The sequence below is a fragment of the Pan troglodytes genome, chromosome 19 (genome assembly GCF_028858775.2).
Source record: "Pan troglodytes isolate AG18354 chromosome 19, NHGRI_mPanTro3-v2.0_pri, whole genome shotgun sequence".
In the NCBI taxonomy this organism is placed as follows: domain Eukaryota; kingdom Metazoa; phylum Chordata; class Mammalia; order Primates; family Hominidae; genus Pan; species Pan troglodytes.
Window position 1 is genome coordinate 60,033,802 of NC_072417.2, and position 22,682 is coordinate 60,056,483.

At 48.2% G+C, this 22,682-nt stretch overlaps 1 protein-coding gene across 3 annotated transcripts in view; it reads left to right on the forward strand.

Annotated features, from left to right (window-relative positions):
* MYH3 (myosin heavy chain 3) overlaps positions 1-22,682 on the forward strand; it is a 49,744-nt gene that overhangs the window by 10,239 nt on the left and 16,823 nt on the right. Inside the window, exons 2-12 of one of the 3 annotated variants that reach the window (XM_016932376.4) lie at positions 11,870-11,928; positions 12,949-13,160; positions 15,449-15,592; positions 16,347-16,503; positions 17,621-17,648; positions 18,338-18,446; positions 19,373-19,465; positions 20,586-20,649; positions 20,732-20,830; positions 21,980-22,083; positions 22,167-22,305. In XM_016932376.4, the coding sequence (XP_016787865.1) occupies positions 12,957-13,160; positions 15,449-15,592; positions 16,347-16,503; positions 17,621-17,648; positions 18,338-18,446; positions 19,373-19,465; positions 20,586-20,649; positions 20,732-20,830; positions 21,980-22,083; positions 22,167-22,305 (1,141 nt within the window). In that variant the 5' untranslated portion in view covers positions 11,870-11,928; positions 12,949-12,956. The remainder of the gene's footprint in view (positions 1-11,869; positions 11,929-12,948; positions 13,161-15,448; positions 15,593-16,346; positions 16,504-17,620; positions 17,649-18,337; positions 18,447-19,372; positions 19,466-20,585; positions 20,650-20,731; positions 20,831-21,979; positions 22,084-22,166; positions 22,306-22,682) is intronic. The other 2 variants (XM_063799738.1, XM_054671041.2) reach the window with 2 other exon arrangements.

A 22,682-nucleotide genomic window follows, 5' to 3' on the forward strand; every position in this document is an offset into this window, starting at 1 on the left:
GTGCTAGGATTATAGGCGTGAGCCGCCACACCCAGCCACTGCAGTTCTTTTTATGCTTTGAATATATCTCACTAAGAATGTACAGAGTACTTTTCAAAATTGACGGGAATTAAGTCTTTTGTAAGTGTAGTTATGTTATCAGTTTGATATAAGTTAGATTTATTAATGTTCTGTTCATATTCAATTTCAGGATTTGCTTTTTCCTTCCTTTATATTTACATTTATTTTCGAATCTGTAAACCATTTATATGGTTCAAAAGTCAAAATCATATAAGAAGGCACTCCTCTCCTGGGTCCCATTCACCCTCTATAAGTAATCATTTTCAATAGTGTCTGATTTATCCTTCCTATGTTAGATGTTCTTGTCTCAAAATATTACATTCCAGAACACTGTTTTTTTTTTTTAACACTATATCCTGGAAATTAACCTATTTCAGCTCATAGAGACCTTTCTAATTCTTTTTTTTTTTTTTAGACAGAGTCTTGCTCTGTCACCCAGGCTGGAGTGTGGTGGCACAATCTTGGCTCACTGCAAACCTCTGCCTCCTGGATTCAAGCGATTCCCCTGCCTCAGCCTCCCAAGTAGCTGGGACTACAGGCGCCTGTCACAACACCCGGCTAATTTTTGTATTTTAGTATAGATGAGGTTTTACCACGTTGGCCAGGCTGGTCTCAAACTCCTATCCTCAAGTGATCCATCTGCCTTGGCCTCCCAAAGTGCTGGGATTACAGGTTTGAGCCACTGCACCCGGCCTCTGATTCTTTTTTAAGGGTGCATAACATTGTCTCATGTGGATATAACATAATTTATTCAATTAGCCTCCTGTCAATAAACATAGGCTGTTTCCAATCTTTTACTATTATGAACAGTGCCACAATAAATATCGTTATGCTCACAGTATTTTAGTATTTGTGAAAATATCTCTCACCGTAGGTTCCTAGAAGTGGTTTTCCCAATGGAAGGGAAATTGCACGTATCATTTTGCTAGTTTGTTTTTCTAAATTATCCTCCGTAGCAGTTGCACAATTTTCCACCCACCAGAAAAGTGTGAGTGTGTGTGTGTTATTACAGCTTTGCCAACAGAATGTCTTGCCCAGCATTTGGATTTTCTCCAATGTGATTGGTTAGAAAGTGTGTTTTCAATATGCATTTTTCTTAAATAGGGAAAGGTAAGCATTTTTCATATGTTTAAAGCCCTTCTGTGTATCATTTTCTATAAACCGTCTGCTTGTTTATTTGCCATTTGTTGCTATCTGCAGGGTTTTGTTGTTTTGCTTGTCTTTTTCTTCGTAACTTCTAAGAATTATTTATGCAGTAAGGAAGTTGGCCCTTTGTGATGTAAATTACAAATATTTTCTTCCATTTTATCACGTCTTTTTGTTTTGTTTTGTTTTTGTTTTTGTCTTGCTCTGTTGCCAGGGCTAGACTGCAGTGGCGTGATTGTAGCTCACTGTAGCCTCAGCCTCATGGGCTCAAGCAATCCTCCCCACTCAGCCTCCCAAGTAGCTGAGACTGAGACTGCAGGCATGCACCACCATGCCTGGCTAGTTTTTTAAGTTTTTTTTTTTTTTTTTTTGTAGAGACAAGGTCTCACTCTGTTGCCCACGCTGGTCCAGAACTCCTGAGCTCAAGCAATTCTCCCACCTCAGCTGGCCAACGTGTTGTGATTACAAGCATAAGCCACTGTGCCTAGCCTGTCATGTCTTTTGGCTCTATTTTAATTTTCCTATAAAGATTTTTAATTGTTATGATGTTGGATTTATCTATTGTTTTTTATTTTACTGCTTTTGAGTCATGGTGGGCCTTCCCCATTTCCAGATTATAAAAGAATCTACCATGATCTAGTTTAGTGCCTGTTTCCTTGCTTTGCATTTTGATTTGATCTATTTGTTATTTAATCTGGTGTATGTGTGAGGTATGGATCCGGATTCATTTTTTTTCCAAATAGCCATCTGGTTGTCTCATCACCACTTATTAAAGAGTCCATCTTTGGTCCACTGACTTGAGATGCCATTTCAGGTATCACATTTCCATAAGTATCCGGGCCTCCTTCTGGACTCTCTATGCTGTTCCGCTGGTCAGTCTGTCTCTTCATGCATAGCACTGCCCTCTTCATTATGTAGACTTTAGAGTGTATGTTTTAGTATCTGGCAGAATGTCCTCCTGTGGCTTTTCTTTTTTCAGTATTTTCTTTACCATACGTCCACAAAATTTAAAATCAAGTTTCTAGCTCCAGAAAAAGGAAGTGTTGGTATTTTTATTGGGACTGCATTACATTTATATATTAGCTTGAGGATAATTAACATCTTTATTATGGTGAATCACCCTATCCAAAGCAAGGAATATCTACTTTTGTGTCCTTCAGCAGTTTAAAGTTTTGCATATCTCCTGTTAAGTTTATTCTTAAGTATTTTATCCTCTCTATTGCTATAGAGTCTTTTCTTCCAGAACCAATTGATCATACAAACAGCTCTTCGGGTGATTCTAAGGGATAGCCAGGTTTGAAATTGCTGCTTTAAACAAAAATTCAGTGTTAAATTAAAGGTTATAGGCTGGGTTCGGTGACTCACACCTGTAATCCCAGCACTTTGAGAGGCCAAGGCGGGCGGATTACTGGAGGTTAGGAGTTCAAGACCAGCCTGACCAACATGGTGAAACCTCATCTCTACTAAAAATACAAAAACTAGCTGGGCGTGGTGGTGGGTGCCTGTAATTCCAGCTACTCGGGAGGCTGAGGCAGGAGAATCGCTTGAACCCAGGAGGCGGAGGTTCCAGTGAGCCAAGATCGTGCCACTGCACTCCAGCCTGGACGACAGAGCAAGACTCCATCTCAAAAATAAAAAAATGAAAAATAAAAATAAATGAATAAATAAAGGTTATGGCTTACATTTTAACCAACCCCTACCTCCCAAATTGGCCACCTTTCTTCTATATTTTCTATTATCATGATGCCGTTTGCTCCCAATTTCATCCCTTTGGTAACCTCACAGTGATCTTTGATCTTTCCCTTCCATGCCTGATATATAGCTGGCAGACTAATTTATCTGCTTCCTTGTCTATGTCATTGTTCAGGCCCATCCATTACTTTTAATTCCTTTCTCCAAATCCCCTGGCAAGGTCCTGGGCCATGCCTGCCTCTTTTTTGGCCTTGGAATCTGTCTTCACCTGTTCTGCTCAAATCATTCTTCTCGGCTTCAATCATGTTGCTCTGAGCTCCCTACCACAAGGGTCCCGTCAATCATCTGAGTTCAATGCAGCCTGCGACGGTAGCCGCCACCTGCCCCACCATAGATACGGGGTTGTCTCCTTTTTGCCAGCTGAGTGTCTTGGACCTGACTCTCGTCTTGAGTCCTCTCCTTAGGTTTCCCCGTGGCTTAGGTTTCCCCGTCAACTCATTACTTGTTCATCTTTCAGCACCAGCTCTCCCTTTCACTCACAGATCAAGGTTTGACATTTTCAGGAAATTTACTCTGATTAACTTTGCAAACTTTCCAGCTTATGTCATAATTCCTGAACCGTCCATCCCCTAATCTTTTCTCATGTATTAATAGTTAGGGAGGTGGTTCTCTGCAAGGCTCTGACATCAAACCGGACTCCATTATAATCCTGGCCGGTCACTCACTAGCTACCTACCCCAAGCAAGTTTCTCTACCTGTCTCGTGCCTTGGTTTCCTCTTCTGGGATTCGTAGCTAATCATAGTGCCTCCCTCGCAGAGTTTACATGAGCATTAGATGAACCAATGCTCACAATATCTTTAGCAGAGCAGAGATGAAAATGTGCTAGCAATTTTTACTCCTGCATTAACAGTGAGTTTTTATAAGACGCTACATAACCTTCTTGAAAGCAGGCATAACATTCATTTTTATTGTATTTGCAAGGTGGGAAGCATTTTTCATACTAGCCCTTTTTTTTTTTTTTTTTTTTTTTTTTTACACGGAGTCTCACTCTGTCACCCAGGCTGGAGTGCAATGGCGCGATCTTGGCTCACTGCAACATCTGCCCCCCAGGTTCAAGCAATTCTCCTGCCTCAGCCTCCTGAGTAGCTGGGATTATAGGTGCACGCCACCACATCCGGCTAATTTTTGTATTTTTAGTAAAGACAGCATTTCACCATGTTGGTCATGCTGGTCTCGAACTCCTGATCTAAGGTGATCCACCTGTCTCGGCCTCCCAAAGTGCTGGGATTATAGGTGTGAGCCACCGCATCTGGCCGTGTTAGACCTTTTTTTAAGTGTTAGTTAGTTTTTGGAATAGGTAACACATATACCAAGCACATAATTCAAAAGTTACAGAAAGGTAAATAGCAAAAAGCCAAAAGAAAGTCCCCCTCCTGTCCTGTGTTCCCCCAGCCACCCATTTCCCCTCCCAGAGGAAAGGACCCTTCGAGAAATCCATCAATGTCTGATGTCTGTTGACTTGGCTTTCCCTGTACCACAGCTTTCCAGGAGCCTTCATTTCCTGGGCCCCTGTGAGCTTTCCCACTTCTGCCTTTGGCCCTCCTGTCCCCTTGCTGAGGATGCCTTCTTGCACCCTTGACTTCTCGAGCACTCTTCCTGCTCCACAGGGCCCCACATGAATGCCTCTTCACAGAGTGCCCTAGCATTCCCTCCCTGGGGCCACCTTGTTCCGTGAGACATTCTTTCTCCCTCATTCAAACACCATCAGCATGTGTGACTTTTTGATCCCCTCAACACTTTTGATCATGTACCATACAGTTCATCTGGAGGAATATGTCTGCCTCTTCTCACCCTTAGAGGTGAACGCCTTCTTGAAGACAGAGACCAGGCTGTCTCCATCTGTATCTCCCTGGAAGGGCTGGGTTCTGTGTCTGGCACGTAAAATGTCCAATAAGATTTATTTTATTTTATTTTATTTTATTTTATTTTATTTCAGTTTACTTTTTTTTACTTTATTTTATTTTGAGATGGAGTCTCACTCTCTCACCCAGGCTGGAGTGCAGTGGTGTAATCTCGGCTCACTGCAACCTCTGCCTCCCAGGTTCAAGTGATTCTCCTGCCTCGGCCTCCTGAGTAGCTGGGATTACAGGCACCCACCACCACACCCGGCTAATTTTTGTGTTTTTAGCAGATACAGGGTTTCAACATGTTATCCAGGCTGGTCTTGAATTCCTTACCTCAGGTGATCCACCCACCTCAGCCTCCCAAAGTGCTGAGGTTACAGGCGTGAGCCACTGCACTCAGCCCCGATAATGTTTATATTACCGAAAAATAACTAAATAAGGTAGGAGGAATGATCAAGACTAAAAGAAACTAAAGAGACATACTCATCAAGTGTAATGCCTAAAAAAAGATTCCATCTTTACTTGGGGGTTGGGGAGAACCCAGCTATACATTGTTGGAAGAACTGGAAAAATTTACATGCGAACTGCCTAAGACATGATATAGAATTATTACTAATTTTATTGGGTAAAACAATGGCATTTTGGAGATTGTCCTTTTTCTTAGGAGATATATACTGAATATTTAAGGGTGAATTTGCATAATGTCTACTACTTTCAAATGGCATAGCAAAGTAAGACTTAGCTACAGAGAAAGAAAGAGAAGGGAGAGAGGGAGAAAGCAAACTGGCAAAGTGTTAACAGTGGTCGCATTTAGATATGGGTGTTCATTTATTACGCTTTGTACTTACCTATATGCTTGACATTTTTCATGATAGAAAGTTGGGGACCAGACGCGGTGGCTCCTGCCTGTAATCCCAGCACTTTGGGAGGCCAAGGCGGGTGGATCATTTGAGGACAGGAATTTGAGACCAGCCTGAACAACATAGGAAAACCCGGTCTCTACTCAAAATACAAAAATTAGCCTGGCATGGGGGCGCCTCCCTCTAATCCCAGCTACTTGGGAGGCTGAGGCACAAGAATCACTTGAACCTGGGAGGCCGAGGTTGTAGTGAGCCAAGATCATGGCACTGCACTCCAGCCTGGGTGACAGAGTGAGACCCTGTCTCAAAAAAAAAAAAGAAAGAAAGAAAGCTGGGGAAGGTGCATAATATGGTTGAATTGAACTAAAAGGAGAGCTATGGCCTCTCTCTTCTTGAATTTCTTCTGGAGACTCTGGGCATTTTGGCTTAGGACCCCCGCCCTTCACCTCAGTGCCAGGGAATGGTCTTGGCTCAGGATAACCGAGTTCCTCATTTCTAGTGACACCTAATCCCCATCACAGTGGGGCATGGAGAACACTCTTGATCCAGGAGCCATGTGCTCTCCAAGGCTGACTTCATGCTCTGGCAGACAGCGGTCCTGGGCATGATGCTGCGAGGCTGGGAGCCCCAGCGTCCGTTCTCAGGACTGAACATCAAACGGCGGCGGTGGAGAAAATAGCTGGGCAGGAAGTGACCGAGCATCGTGAAGAAGGGGGCAGCCACCTGATTCATTGCCTGCTGAGCCGGCCTGCATTCTTGAGACACAATACATATATTTTCCAGCCCATCAAGGGATAAATGCAGCTCTGCCCTGGCTGTGGGGATTATCCCTGGCTATGTGATGGCTGAAAGAATAAGGGCTCCTTCTGTTCCCAAAAGCCAGCTAATAATATGCCACTAAGTCATCTGTCCCCTGTTCATCAGAGGAGGAATTCCAAGAGAGGATCCAGTTCACTCCTGAAGCTATCTCTTGAAGCAGCAAGAGACTCTCTTCTTTAAGATTTTTCTCTTTGGATGGAATTTTTTTTTTTTTTTTTTTTTTTTAGATGGAGTCTCAGGCTGGGTGCGGTGGCTCACACCTGTAATCCTTGCACTTTGGGAGGCTGAGGCAGGTGGATCACCTGAGGTCAGGAGTTCAAGACCAGCCTGACTAACATGGTGAAAACCCATCTTTACTGAAAATACAAAAATTAGCCAGGCATGGTGGCATATGCCTGTAGTCCCAGCTACTCGGGAGGCTAAGGCAGGAGAATTGCTTGAACCTGGGAGGTGGAGGTTGCGGTGAGCTAAGATAGCACCATCGCACTCCAGCCTGGGCAACAAGAGTGAAACTCTGTCTCAAAAAAAAAAATAAGGAGTCTCACTCTGTTGCCCAGGCTGGAGTGCAGTGGCACAATATCGGCTTACTGCAACGTCTGCCTCCTGGGTTCAAGCAATTCTCCTGCCTCAGCCTCTCGAATAGCTGGGATTACAGGCACCCACCACCACACTCAGGTAATTTTTGTATTTTTTTTTAGTAGAGACAGGGTTTTACCATGTTAGCTAGGCTGGTCTCAAACTCCTGACCTCAAGTGATCCACCCGCCTTGGCCTCCCAAAGTGCTGGGATTACAGGCGTGAGCCACCATGCCCGGCTGGATAGAATTTTTTTTTTTTTCGAGTCAGAGTCTCACTCTGTCGCCCAGCCTGGAGTGCAGTGGCGTGATCTCGGCTCACTGCAAGCGCCGCCTCCCAGGTTCACACCATTCTCTTGCCTCGGCCTCCCAAGTAGCTGGGAATACAGGGACCTGCCACCATGCCAGGCTAATTTTTTTTTGTATTTTTAGTAGAGACGGGGTTTCACTGTGTTAGCCAGGATGGTATCGATCTCCTGACCTCATGATCCGCCCGCCTCGGCCTCCCAAAGTGCTGGGATTACAGGCGTGAGCCACCGCGCCCGGCCAGAAACTACTTTTTAATATTACATATGTCTCTTTCTCCCTCCCCATCTCAATAAGACATATATTCAGTGTAATTTACTCAGGGTTCTCATTAAGAAAACCAGTCATACTGTGCCATAATCTGCAGGTAGAGAAGAAAACTTACACCTGGCAAACACCTGCAATGTACCAAACACAGCACGAGGCATGGTATGTGCGATGTTGGGATATCCCGCTGAATGCACATAACTAGTCTGGGAGGCAGGTATGTCACCCCCGTTTTACAGAGGAGAAGACGAAGGCTCAAAGAAGCACACTGCCTGCCATCACGTGGTGTGCAAGCGGGCAAGCCGGGATCCACATCCAGGCCTGTAGGACTCTCAGCTCCATGCTCCTCCTGCTCCGACCTGCTGCTGTGGAAGTACATGCAGTTCTCACCTCTCCTAAAGATACGTTTCCAAATGACCAGACTTTGTGATTCCTGATATCCAGCTTTTCAACTGCTCTCCAGACTGCCGTGGGTGCCGTCCCTTCCAGCCACTGCGGGATTTCTCCTGGAGAGCTGACCTCCATCCCAGACGCTGGCCCTCTTCTCACTGCTTCCAGCAAGCTTCCTGTGGCTCCTGCCTTCGGTTTCCTCATCTGAAAAGGAGACAGTTCAGCCAAAGAGATGGTTCAGCAGGATGTTCTTTCTCCCTCATTTGAACGCGATCAGCATGGGTGCCTTTCTGGTCCACTCAACACCTTTGATCGTGTACCACACAGTTCATCTGGGGGAATGTGTCCTCCTCTTCTCACCCCTACAGACGAATGCCTCTTTGAAGGCAGGGACCAGGCCGTCTCCATGTGGAGCACTCTGGAAGTTCTGGGTTCTGTGCCTGACACATAAAAAGTGTCCAGTGATGTCTATATTACTGAAAAATAAATACGTAAGATAGGAGGAATGATCCAGACTAAAAGAAACTGCCAAGATCTCACAGCTGAACACTCTAGGAGTCTGTGACGTTTTCTCCTAGATTCACTTATATTTGTTTGCTGAAGATGAAGAATTCTGATGAAGAGAAGGAAGGAAACAAGGACAGTGTGGAAAGCCAGGCGAGAAGCCATCAGCATTTTAGAGCTTGTATTAGGTCCCAACGTGATATGAGTGCTCTCTTAAGGCAAGTAAAAGAAATGTTGAAGGGAATATTTCTTTTCTGTCTCCTGGAGGTGCGTATGGATGTAGTTATATAGATAGATGAGTACATTGGTCACTGCAAAAGGGAAAAAGCAAAATTGCCCCCTATTTCATTTCCACACAGTTCCTCCTGTCAACAGGTCTGGGTGTTGACGTAGGAACTGCAAGTTCCCACGTCCACCCCCGCCACACCCACAGCCTGCCCTGCATACACCACTGCTGGAGATGTAGCCAGGACAGCTCGCCCTGTCCCCTGACCCCACGGACCTTGTTAACACTGCTGCTCCCCTCGGTGATATTTACCTGTCCGTGGCTGTCCTGACCAATACTCCCAAGGAGACAGCCCGCCAGTCGCACAGCAGCCTCTGCCAGTGCATCACTGGGCCAACAGGGCAGAGCCCCAGGGGACCACTCCCTTTATGACATGGATGGACACTTTAGGAGTGACAGTTACCCTCTCCTTGGATGAGGAGGGGCTCCAAGGATCGACATGTCAGTCTCACCTGGAGGGAGAGGGGCAGTGGGTGGGGGCAACGCTCAGTGGCTGGTGGACAGGCAAGGAGTGAGTGAGCCCTGCCCAACTGACTCCATTGGCGGCCACTGGCCTTGCCTGGCATTCACGGAACAGGCGCTTCATAAACGTGTTGCTTCAATGTGAAATCACCTCAATTTTGTAAATGCGTCTGTAGCATCCACAGGACTCATCATCTAGAATACAAACCCTTAAGGGTAAAGGCTGCATCTTCTGTTTCCTCTGCGTCTTCTCGAAGCACTGTGTGTAAGGGCCAGAGCACAGAGGATGTTTCATACACGGGCCTTTGCCCTGAGACCGCAGCCCTGCCTCCCCGGTCCCACGCAGACCTCATGGAGTGGCCTCCACTTCGGGGCTTGGTACTGCTGTGTATGGAAGGGGCGGTTTCTATGGGAAACATGGACAAACAGTTCTATTTAGAATAAGCAACCACAGGGTGCCCACCCAGCCATCCTCCCAAAGATTTGTCAAGAAAAAAAAGTAGAACGAGAATGGGCAAAAGCGTCCGACATACTTTACTCTTCTCTTGAGGCTTTATTTTTCCACTCCTGATTTAGAGATGACCACATTTGTTAGACAGTCCCCCCTTGTCCGCCCCTTCTCTGCAGGCCACCACCGTTCCCCCTACCCTATCCCAGCCAGCAGCTGGTCTTTCCTAATTGGTAATCTATCTTAATAGCCACAGGTCCTCAGGCAGCTGTCGCTGGGAATACGAGCTGGCAGCATAGCTCCACGTCACTAACTTAACTGGCTGGTCCTATTAGAGCTTAAGAAAGAATTAAGTTAATAATGATACTAATGAGACAGAACGTTGCATAGGAGAAAATAAGAGAAAGAAGGAGAGGAGTAGAAGGAGGAGAAGGGAGAAGAGGGCAAGGGGGGAGGGGAATTATTGCTATTAATTATTATTATTATTAATTATCCCTGGCACAGGTTTTGCAATCACAACCCAAGGTTGTGATAAAATCTTGCTCAAAATTCAAAAAGGATTTCAACTTTTCACCCAGTCTTATTCACTTTTCCATATGATGAGATTTCTAAGTAAGCCACCCGACTTCAGTCCTTGGTGCCCAATAGCTAGGGGCTCACGCCGCGTTCAGGGTGTGATGAGCGCCTGAGAACGGAGGTGGCTGCCCCCGCAACTCCTCCTGGAGTGAGGCCATCCCATCCCATCAGGGGAGGGAGCACCGGCCCCAAGTTCAGAGAAAGGCATCCCAAGCTCCTGACATTCTGCGGTCGGAAAATGGTGATGGATCCTGCTCATTTCTAATTATACCTTTCCCTTGGCAACGACAAAGATACGTGTGGAAGAAGCTGGTTCTCGGCTTGGGGGGCCACTCATCCTCTTGCCAAATATAGAGAAGGAATGAGCCGCGGGGGTTACCAATGGCCTATAAAAGCCCCGGGGAGCAGCCAGCCCTCTGTGGCTCGCTTGTGGGCGGAGGTAAGTCACAGGCTCCTCTTCTAGGTCTCAGCTGCTTGGAGCACACCCATCCGGTGAGCACATCCACAGCCCGTGCGTGGCTCCCTGGCCCTGCCTGGCTCTGCTGAGGTGGCGCCTCATGCCTTTCTGAGTTTTCTTAGGATAAGCAAGGTGTAGACAGCGAGGTTCCCTGGGCCCAAACACCCAGCACCCTCTGGCTCCAGCACCTCCCCCAAGCAGGAGCCCTGCAGGTTCTCTCTCCTCCACCCACTCTCCCCTGTCCTCCTCTCCAAGTGTCCTCTTGGGCAGGATCCTTTTGGATGCCCCGTGAGCCCAGCTGCCATGGCTTGACCTTCTCCCATTGCCTCTGTGACCCATGAAGGGTCAACAGGACTGGGGGCCTCACTCTGCCCTCACCTTCCCCACCTGGGCTGTACAGCTGCCAGGTGTCTTGTCCTCTCAAGACCACACTGGCTGTGGGCATTGCGTGTAAATTAATCTCAGAGATATTGCCTCTTCACAGACAAGGAGACCTGCCCCTGCCCTCAAACTGTTGGCTTTAAGCAGGGATGCGGTCCCTGCTGTCCGATTCTAAATGGGAGTCAGGAAGACTGAAGAAGGTGCCAGTGCAGGCTGAGAGAAACCAGATTTCTGCACAGCTGAGGGTTTTTCCTCCCTGCCTGGCTTCCTGTGGGTCATGTCCCATCTGCTCTTCCAGCCTGCCTCTTTAAAGTATTAGTCCTTTTTTTTGTTTTTTTTTTTTTTTTGAGACAGAATTTTGCCCTTGTCGCCCAGGCTGGAGTGCAATGGCACAATCTCGGCTCACTGCAACCTCCGCCTCCCAGGTTCAAGTGATTCTCCTGCGTAAGCCTCCAGAGTAGCTGGGATCACAGGCATCTGCCGCCACGCCCAGCTATTTTTTAAATTTATTTTTTATTTTTAGTAGAGAAGGGGTTTCACCATGTTGGCCAGACTGGTCTCAAACTCCTGACCTCAGGCCATCTTTCTGCCTCAGCTTCCCAAAGTGCTGGGATTACAGGCGTGAGCCACGGCACCTGGCCCCTTTATCCTTTTTAGTTAACTCATCAGAAGCCAATTCTACATGGACGCAGCCACCCCAAGTGCCGCTAAGTTGTCTATGTGCGTATTATTCCAGGTCTGGGATCTCCTGGCTGCTGCTGTCTTCTGCTCTCATCCTGCAGGTGGGACTCTCAGGTGAGAAGTTGGGCCCTGTCCCTCGGCTGTTGGAGATCTCCAGGCAATCCAAGCTTGCCAGTTCCTTCCTCCCTCCTCCCACCGGCCATAAGGGCACAGAGGGACAGGGGAACTAGCACGTTTAGACAAGGACAGGTCGTGGCCGGGTGCAATGGCTCACACCTGTAATCCCAGCAGTTTGAGAGGCCGAGGTGGGCAGATCATGAGGTCAGGAGTTCAAGACCAGCCTGACCAACATGGTGAAACCCCGTCTCTACTAAAAATACAAAAATTAGCAGGACATGGTGGCAAGTGCCTGTAATCCCAGCTACTCAAGAGACTGAGGCAGGAGTATCGCTTGAACCCGGGAGGCAGAAGTTGCAGTTAGTGGAGATCGCGCCACTGCACTCCAGCCTGTGACAGAGTGAGACTCTGTCTCAAAAAAAAAAAAAGACAAGGACAGGTCAGGCGGGAGAGGAGGTGGCATTTGGGGGACTGTCAAACAGATGCTGATGTCAGATGCTTGATTTTGTTCTTAGCAACCCAAGGAAGCAAAAGGCAGGTTCCCACTTGCGAGCGTGTAGCCACCTTGATTGAAATGGTTCAAAAATATCTTTGCTGTTTGCCATTAGCACACTCTCTTTGAAGACGGCGTTTATTTTTTAAGGGTGTTTATTTTTAAACGTTCCCTCAGCAACACCTGGTTGTCACAGAAGCGGAAAAGGCGGTCCCAAGAGTGGTGCTCACTTCCAAGCCCCTTATCGCCAGTTCAAGCCTCAGGTGCTTGAGGAGCTTGGGTTAAATAGGCTGTAAGCCTGTCGCACAAGAAGCCCCTCAATAAATATGCACCCGTGTGATTTCCCAGCACTGAAGCCCTTTGGGTGGAGCTTCTCAAGGCATGAGGACAGCCTGGTTCCTGGGGCCCTGACTCTGAGGGCTCCTGCGGCTGAAGGAGGGCAGGGCGGAGGCTGAAACAGGCCTGGAGCTGCTGGGTGCCTGGCAAGGGGGCTGCTGAGCTCACCGGGTGGGTTTGCCTTCCAGCTGACACCATGAGTAGTGACACTGAAATGGAAGTGTTCGGCATAGCTGCTCCTTTCCTCCGGAAGTCAGAAAAGGAGAGGATCGAGGCTCAGAACCAGCCCTTTGATGCCAAGACGTATTGCTTTGTGGTGGACTCAAAGGAAGAATATGCCAAGGGGAAAATCAAGAGTTCTCAGGATGGGAAGGTCACTGTGGAAACTGAGGACAACAGGGTAAGGCTCTGTACCCTCCACAGGCTGCTGGCCCTCCACCTGGTCCTTGTGCTTGCCTGGGGTATGCATCTGCCCAACCCCAGCCACTTCCAGATGTGGTTCCAGCACTGGAATGCCGCATACAATGTAGCCTGGGGCTTCCCAGGTATCCTCAGAGAAAGCAGAGTGAATACTGGCCTCAGGTTCCAGGGTGGGAATAGAGTCTGGCTGTGGCTGATTAAAACAATTAGTTTTCAGGTATTTTTGTCCATGTTCACTGTAGGCCAGAGGGGCCCAGCTCCACGTGTCCCAAGGGTGTGGAGTTGGGAGTTCAACACGAATGAGCGCTGTTTCAGAACACTCTCCTTTGGTAGCCTAGATTTGTCCCAAATTATTCTATCAATGGCCATCTAACCAAGGAAGTAAGGAAAATGTGTTAGGGATCCTAGGGGACCACAAGCTCAGTGAAATAGCAGCCTCCTTGTATCATGAAGGGGATGAGCACTGCAGCCCATTACATTCTGGCCCAAGCCATTGTGGGGGTGCTGCAAGGAATTCTGGACCTCACTAGTTTCTAAAATCCACATCAGGAGAATCTGGAAATGTCCCAAGAAAAGTAAAAAGCAAAAAAAGGAAAGAAGAAAGAAAGAGTGAAAGAGGGATGGAGGGAAGGAAGGAAGGAAGAAAGAAAAAGAAAGAAAGAAAGAAAGAGAAAGAAAGAAAATAAAAGAGACAAGTAAAGGAAATACTATCATTGGTTTGGGCATGAAGGAAAAAAGGCATGAAAAACCGCCCTGCACGTGAACCCGGGAGGCGGAGCTTGCAGTGAACCTAGATCGTGCCACTGCACTCCAGCCTGGGAGACAGAGCAAGACTCGGTTCCCCCCCAAAAAAAGAACCGCCCTGCAGTGCTATCAAGCATTGGAGCTCCGAGAAGGTGGCTCTCTGTGTATTTCCAATAAGGAGCTAAGAATGGGCTGCTAACACGTCAGGGAAGGAGGAAGCTAGATACAGTGAATGATAATCTAAGATGAACCTAAGAGACCATCACAGACAGCCAGGGCCCATTGGCCGGGATGGTTTGAATGAATCCCTGCTTGAAGGCAGGGAAAAGGCAGGTTTCCCATCCACACTGCCCAGAGACGGAACCAGGAAAACTGACCATTTCAGAGGAGATCACAGAGAAAAAGGAGGTGAGGACAGGGCAGGGGAGAGGAAGACAAGTTCCCCACCCCCTGTGCCTGAGGTCCTCCAGCTTCCCGAGGGTGTGGGGGTTTGTCCTGCTGAAAGAAGTGCAGGTGCTCAGAACCACTGCTCTGCCTCATGGTGCCGTTTGCCTGGCTTATAACACTCTGACCCCAGAAAGGGCAGGAAAGGGGTGGGAAGGGCAGCTGAGGGGCCCTTTCCTGAGCATGCTGGGGCTGGGTGGTGAAGGGGGAAGAGGTGGGCCGGGGGCTGGACAGCTGCTTTCAGAGAGCTCAGAATGTTGGCGATCCATGGGCACCAGCCTGGCAATCCAATGCCCCTTCCTCATTCTCTTTGGTCCCTGCCTCACGACTGCAGGGGACATACACGTCATTTTCTCTCAGTAGACAGGAAAGAGCCAGCTGCTGGAGTCAGCTGCTGGAGCTGGATTTTGGTCCAGGCAGTGTTACTGACTGAGCTGAAAGGTTCCTGCTGGCCCCGTTCCCAGCCACCATCACCCATATCCACCCACACAGATCCTCTTTTCTCATTTCCGACATCCGTCTCTCACCTCAGGCCCACTGGGGAGGAAGAAGACACCCTGAATAACAGAAACAAACCCCATTCCATCAGCACCACCGCAAGCCGCCCCATAGCCTTTCCTCCTCTCGCTGTGAGCTGGCCTTGTTCTAGGGTTTGGCCCTTCCATCTCGGCTCAAGAGTCTCTTGGTCTGTTGGTGGGGGCAGCAGACAAGACGTGCAGACAGGCCAGGCACGGTGCCTCACACCTGTAATCCCAGCACTTTGGGAGGCCGAGGCGGATGGATCACGAGGTCAGGAGATCGAGACCATCCTGGCTAACACGGTGAAACCCCGTCTCTACTAAAAATACAAAAAATTAGCCGGGCGTGGTGGCAGGCGCCTGTAATCCCAGCTACTTGGGAGGCTGAGGCAGAAGAATGGTGTGAACCCGGGAGGTGGAGCTTGCAGTGAGCCGAGATCGCACCACTGCACTCCAGCCTGGGCGACAGAGCAAGACTCTGTCTCAAAAAAAAAAAAAAAAAAAAAAAAGACGTAAGACGTGCAGACCATCTTAGTGAAGCACTGTGCCTCTTCCTTTTTAGACCCTGGTGGTCAAACCAGAGGATGTGTATGCCATGAACCCCCCCAAGTTCGACAGGATCGAAGACATGGCCATGCTGACGCACCTGAATGAGCCAGCCGTGCTGTACAACCTGAAGGACCGTTACACATCCTGGATGATCTATGTCAGCGAGGGCTTTCAACGTAGTTTCCCTGGGGCATTAGATATGCGGGCAGGGGAGGGAGGCAGAGGTATGTGTGTGGGCCGTGGGATTCTGGAAGATGAGTGCTTGCCTAGCTGATGAACAAAACACAAAGGCGGAGGAGAAAGAAGGCAAGAAAGCAAGAGGTGGATGGGGCAGGAAGAAGGAAGGTGGGAAGGAGGACCAGGAGCCGGAGAGCGGGGAAGCTGGGGCCAGGCTTGGTCACGGGGTGCTGTGACTTACCAACTGTGGGAGGGTCGCCACTCCCCTTTTTGAGTCTCAGTGCCTCACTATAAATAGGAATGGTAGCTTCCCCCCTTTATAAGTTTATCCCAAAGAAACATGAGATAATAATAAAGGCGGCCGGGTGTGGTGGCTCACGCCCGTAATCCCAGCACTTTGGGAGGGTAAGGCAGGTGGATCATGAGGTCAAAAGATCGAGACCATTCTGGCCAACATGGTGAAACCCCATCTCTACTAAAATAGAAAAATCAGCCGGGCGTGATGGCATGTACCTGTAGTCCCAGCTACTCGGGAGGCTGAGGCAAGAGAATCGCTTGAACCCGGGAGGTGGAGGTTGCAGTGAGCCAAGATCGCGCCACTGCACTCCAGCCTGGTGACAGAGTGAGACTCCGTCTCAAAAAAAAAAAATAATAATAATAATAATAATAAAGGCAAGGGGTTTTCCATACGCACATACATACATATACGCACGTATATGTTTTTCCTCCCACAGACCTACTCAGGCCTCTTCTGTGTCACTGTCAACCCCTACAAGTGGCTGCCGGTGTACAACCCCGAGGTGGTGGAAGGCTACCGAGGCAAAAAGCGCCAGGAGGCCCCACCCCACATCTTCTCCATCTCTGACAATGCCTATCAGTTCATGCTGACTGGTGAGTTTCCCAGGAGGAAGCATGGGGTGCTGGAGCAGGCACTGCATGAGGCGAGCGGCAGTTGCCCCTTACTCCCAGGCTGGACCCCATCTGGTGTTTAGCACAGGGAAAGGAGGAAGAAGGAGCCAAAAGAGGCAGAAAGGGGCTGCATCATGTAGGGCCCCGCATGCCAAGGTGACGAGTTTTGGATTTAATGCAAGTTAGAATATGCAAAACGGATATGGATGTTTTCATGGATCAAAACCAAAGACTGATCATTTTATATAGTTCAGCCTAATACAGCAAGAACGATGAGAAGCCACTGGCTGGTTTTTTGTTTTTTGTTTTTTGTTTTGAGATGGAGTCTTGCTATGTTGCCCAGGCTGGAGTGCAGTGGTGTGATCTCGGCTCACCACAACCTCTGCCTCCCGGGTTCAAGCGATTCTCCTGCCTCAGCCTCCCGAGTAGCTGGGACTACAGGTATGCACCACCATGTCCGGCTATTTTTATATTTTTAATAGAGACAGGGGTCACTTTGTTGGCCAGGCTGGTCTCAAACTCCTGACCTCGTGATCTGCCTGCCTCAGCCTCCCAAAGTGCTGGGATTACAGGCATGAGCCACTGCACCCGGCTGCCGCTGGCTGATTCTGAGTGGAGACTTGACCTCTCTGAGTCTCAGTCTCAAGAAGGAGGCTTTTGATATTGACCAAAGGATACAGCTGGAAAGGAGAAATTGGTGCTGGTGATCTGTCCCACAGAATGGTGACTCCGATAAGTAATAATGCATTGTATATTTCAAAATCACTAAAATAGTATATTTTAAATGTTTTCTCCACAAAAAAATAAGTATGTGAGGTGACGGATTTGTTAATTAGCTTGATTTAATCATTCTGCCATATAAACATATATCAAATCATCACATTGTACCCTACAAATATATACAAATATTGTTTGTCAATTAAAAATAAAATAAAATAAAAAACAGATGGAGGCTCTTCAGATTCCCACCTAAAGGCTAAACAAAAAATATAAAGGAAGAGGAACTGTGCAATTTAACTCTGGCTACTTGAGAGCTGGGTAGAATCGGGAAGCTCTTTTTCTATTGCCATCAACCCTATTTTATTTTTTCCTCTGGCAGATCGTGAAAACCAGTCCATTCTGATCACGTAAGTATCCATGGCATAGAGTGGTTTCATAGCTGTGCCACTGGCTCTATTCTGTTCATTAGAAAGTGTTTGGAGCAGAGTCTATAATAAAAAGATCAGGCTGGGCGCGGTGGCTGACACCTGTAATCCCAGCACTTTGGTAGGCTGAGATGGGTGGATCACGAGGTCCAGGAGATCGAGACCATCCTGGCTAACACGGTGAAACCCTGCCTCTACTAAAAAAAAATACAAAAAAATTAGCTGGGTATGGTGGCGGGCACCTGTAGTCACAGCTACTCAGGAGGCTGAGGCAGGAGAATGGCGTGAACCCAGGAGCTGGAGCTTGCAGTGAGCCGAGATCGCGCCACTGCACTCCAGCCTGGGCAGCAGAGTGAGACCTTGTCTCAAAAAATAAAAAATAAAAGAGAAAAATGAATAAATAAAAAATAAAAAGGTCGATTTGGGGATGGGGAGGAAGGTCTGCATAAGGCCTCAGAAAAATGGAATTACCCATCCTTGGGTCAGCTGAGCAAGTGGCTGTGGCACCTGTGCCCTGGGCCTCTGCCTTCTCAAGTGGTCTATCACATTAGTGTGGTGAGTGTGTGTCAGAGATGGCTCAGACCATGCCCAGGCCTCAGTATGACATCCTGAAAAGCCTGTTTATACTAACAGATGTGTTTCTTTCTCTCTCTTTTGATCACTCTGCACAGCGGAGAATCCGGGGCAGGAAAGACTGTGAACACCAAACGGGTCATCCAGTACTTTGCAACAATTGCAGCTACTGGGGACCTGGCCAAGAAGAAGGACTCCAAAATGAAGGTATAGATGGAAGAGGAAGGCTTGCTTTGCTTCCACTTTTAACCGTGGTCTTAACCTCAGAATGAGGGGGCCAAATATCCTCACATTCCCCCCTCTTCAGAGAATGGAGAACAGGCTAGGATTTACTATCTTGAAGGACAGCCAGTCACCTTAGACAACGCAGTGTCGAGTTGGTCTTGTAGGACTAGATCCCGGGATTTCTTAGAAGACAAGGCTCTAGGGCTAAACTTCAGAGGTCAATCTGCAGACGGCTCAGAGAGCTTGTTCTTTTATGGAAGAACACATATACCAATGTGAGTGACTCACAGCATATCCTGGGCTTTTGAAACAAATGTGTTACAGCAGCATGAAATGAATACGGACAACTGACTGGAGAATCAAGGGATTGAAGTGTTAAAGGAATGTTCAGTCAAGAGATCCCCAACTGTAGTGCCAAATATAACAAAATGGCAAAAGTGTTTTGAGTAAGACATGCTGCTGATTTGGTTGGTCCTAGGATTGGAAAGTCAAGGAGGGTGGGGCTTTATCAGGGCAAGCCAGAGTCACAGAGTGGGTGAGCATTTTTTACTGTCATTCTGTGGCTTAAAAACATGTTTCCTCAGGCTGGGCTCGATGGCTCACGCCTGTAATCCCAGCACTTTGGGAGGCCGACGCGGGTGGATCACCTGAGGTTAGGAGTTCAAGACCAACCTGACCAATATGGAGAAACCCCATCTCTACTAAAAATACAAAATTAGCCGGGCATGGTAGTGCATGCCTGTAGTCCCAGGTACTCGGGAGGCTGAGGCAGGAGAATCACATGAACCCGGGAGGTGGAGGTTGCGGTAAGCCAAGATCGTGCCATTGCACTGCAGCCTGGGCAACAAGAGTGTAACTCCATCTCAAAAAAAAATGTTTCCTCTTCTTCCCTCAATTTCTTGCATTAGGGGACTCTGGAAGATCAAATCATCAGTGCCAATCCCCTGCTGGAGGCCTTCGGGAACGCCAAGACTGTGAGGAATGACAACTCCTCCCGTTTTGTGAGTCTGCGTTTGGTTAAGATGGAATTTGCTTTGTGCCTCACAAAATAGGCAAGAGCCCTGTCCTCAAAGAGTGTAGAGACCAGAGGCAACAGATGATGAAAAACAAAACAACCCAACAAGACCATTTCAGATAAAGATAAATTCAGACCAAGTTCAATGAACAGCGTGTGTAAGAGAGGAACTGGGGGCCAGGCTTGCTTTAGGCAGGATGGGCAGGGAAGACCTCTCTGTGGGGCTGGCACGGGAGCTGAGAGCCGCAGTATGAGAAAGAGCCCAACTTGAAATGACAGGAAGGAGGGGGAATGAAGGAAGGGCCAGGGCAGTCCCTGACATGGGGGAGGGCCTGGTGTAGTCAGGGCACCTACAGAGGGTCTGTGTGGTTGTAGGGAGGAGGGCAGGGGGGCCAGTTCCATGAGGTGAGGTGGAAGAGAGAGAGACCTGGTCATGTGGGAGCCACAGGCCATGAAAAGGAGTTTGGATTCCTTTTGAAGTGTAACAGGAAGCTACTGAGGGATTCTATAAGCCAGGGAGTGATATGGTTTGATTTACACCTTGAAACAATCACTGTAGTTGCTTTGTTGACTAGATACGTTGAAGTGGGGGATGAGCATAGAATAAAAGGGATAAATAAAAGGAAATAAGGAGAAACCCCAAACTGGAAGAAGAAGAAGGGAGAAGAGGAATGACATATCTAATTTCAAACTGTAGGGGGTGCTGGGCACGGTGGCTCACGCCTGTAATCCCAGCACTTTGGGAGGCCGAGGCGGGTGGATCACGAGGTCAAGAGATCGAGACCATCCTGGCCAACATGGTGAAACCCCGTCTCTATTAAAAATACAGAAATTAGCCAGGTGTGGTGGCTTGTAGTCCCAGCTACTCGGGAGGCTGAGGCAGGAGAATCACTTGAACCCGGGAGGCAGAGGTTGCAGTGAGCCGAGATCACGCCACTGCACTCCAGCCTGGTGACAGAGCGAGACTCTGTCTCAAAAACATAACAAAACAAAACAAAACAAAAATTTTAGGGGGAATAGGCTCCTATTCACATTACCCATAAGATGAATAGGAACTATTGGGCCATGGTAGAATCTGGTCTCCCCCTGAATCCCGCCCCATACAGGGCAAGTTCATCCGAATCCATTTTGGAACCACTGGGAAGCTGGCCTCTGCAGATATTGAAACTTGTAAGTAGATCCATGGGGATTCGATGGCGTCTCAGAGTTAACTGGGAACAGTTTGAAAGAGAGTCCTGTGTTTGTGTTCCAGATCTTCTGGAAAAATCAAGAGTCACTTTCCAGCTGAAGGCTGAAAGAAGCTACCACATCTTCTACCAGATTCTTTCTAACAAGAAGCCTGAGCTCATAGGTGAGGAAGTCACCAGTGGGGCTGGTCTTTTAGGTAGTTTGACTCTGATCACTAGACCAAGAAGAGTTGTATCTACGTAGAGTGACTCTACAGTTAACAGGGAAAGTTTATTTTATTTTATTTATTTATTTTGAGATAGGGTCTCACTCTGATGCCCAGGCTGGGGTGCAGTGGCACAAGCACAGCTCACTTGTAGTCTTGACCTTTCTGGGTTCAAGTAATCCTCCAGCCCCAGCCTCCCGAGTGGCTGCGACTACAGGTGCATGCCCCCACACCAGGCTACCTTTAGTGTTTTTTGTAGAGATGAGGTTTCACCATGTTGCCCAGGCTGGTCTTGAACTCCTGGGCTCAAGCAATTTGCCCGACTCGGCCTCCCACAGTGCTGGGATTATAGGCGTGAGCCACTGCACTTTGCCAGGAAAAGCTTATTTTAGAAATTGGATGTGGCTATCTGGGCAGTGACATGCCAATTTGAAAACCTAATCAAATGGAGGGCAACAAGATTAGACCACTCCTGACCAGCTCTGGTTTATAAAAACCTTCTGAGCAACTGAACACCTAACTGTCCCTTGGTGCCCCCTTGTGTTCTGGCACAGAAACAACCTATGGCCAAATGCGACGCCAAAGCAAACAGAATAATCAAGCCCACGGAGGCACTGCACACTGCCCCTTGTCTGCCCCTCACAGAGGTCTCCATGCACACTGCTTCTTTGCTCTTTGGCTGTATTTGCTCAGCCTTCTGGTCTCCAGCTTGGAAACAGGCTGCTGCTTTTCAACAGATTTTAGAAAAGGCTATGATTATACCAAACCACCTGGGCTGGCTCTTGTCCTGACCTGCACTCAGCCAGTTTTCCCTATTAACTTCTCCCAGCCGACACTGATATGCACCATTAGCGTGCAAGGCAAGGGAATTTAAAGGTTCTCTCTAGGGTCCTTCATCTCCATTGTGTGGGAGACTGAAAAGTCTTCCCTGGACTATATTCTCCATGACAGCCTGAGTATTGTGGAACTGTCTAAAAGATTTTTAATTCTAAGTTCAATTTAGGATCCAGCGGTAAAAGTTCCAGCCCAGGGTGCAGGAGCTCAAGTCCACTGGGTGGGTTTTTTCTTTGCATCTGCATGACCTCCTGGAACTATTTGTCATTTCAGAGCTGCTGCTTATTACGACCAACCCTTACGACTACCCGTTCATTAGCCAGGGGGAGATCCTGGTGGCCAGCATAGATGATGCAGAGGAGCTGCTGGCTACAGACGTAAGTGGAACCAACAGAAGGGGTGGGTGTTCCTCCTCCATCACTGGGGCCAACTGACTGACGTGCTGCCCTTTCCATGCCAGAGCGCCATTGACATCCTGGGCTTCACCCCAGAAGAGAAATCTGGGCTCTACAAGCTGACGGGAGCCGTGATGCACTACGGGAACATGAAGTTCAAGCAGAAGCAGCGAGAGGAGCAGGCCGAGCCGGATGGCACAGAAGGTACAAAATCAGTGTGACAGGCTGCAAACCACAGCGGGTGGCTGATCTGCTGAGGTCACTTGGTACTGCTTTTGAAAGCAATTAATCCAGCCAGGCACAGTGGCTCACACCTGTAATCCCAGCACTTTGGGAGGCTGAGGGGGCCAGATCACCTGAGGTCGGGAGTTCAAGACCAGCATGGCCAACATGGTGAAACCCCATCTCTACTAAAAAAAATTAGCTGGGCATGGTGGAGCATGCCTATAATCCCAACTACTCAGGAGGCTGAGGCACGAGAGTCAGACAGAGTTTTGCTCTGTCATCCAGGTTAGAGTGCAGTGGCATAATCTCAGCTCAGTGCAACCTCTGCTGCCTGGGTTCAAGTGATTCTCCTGCCT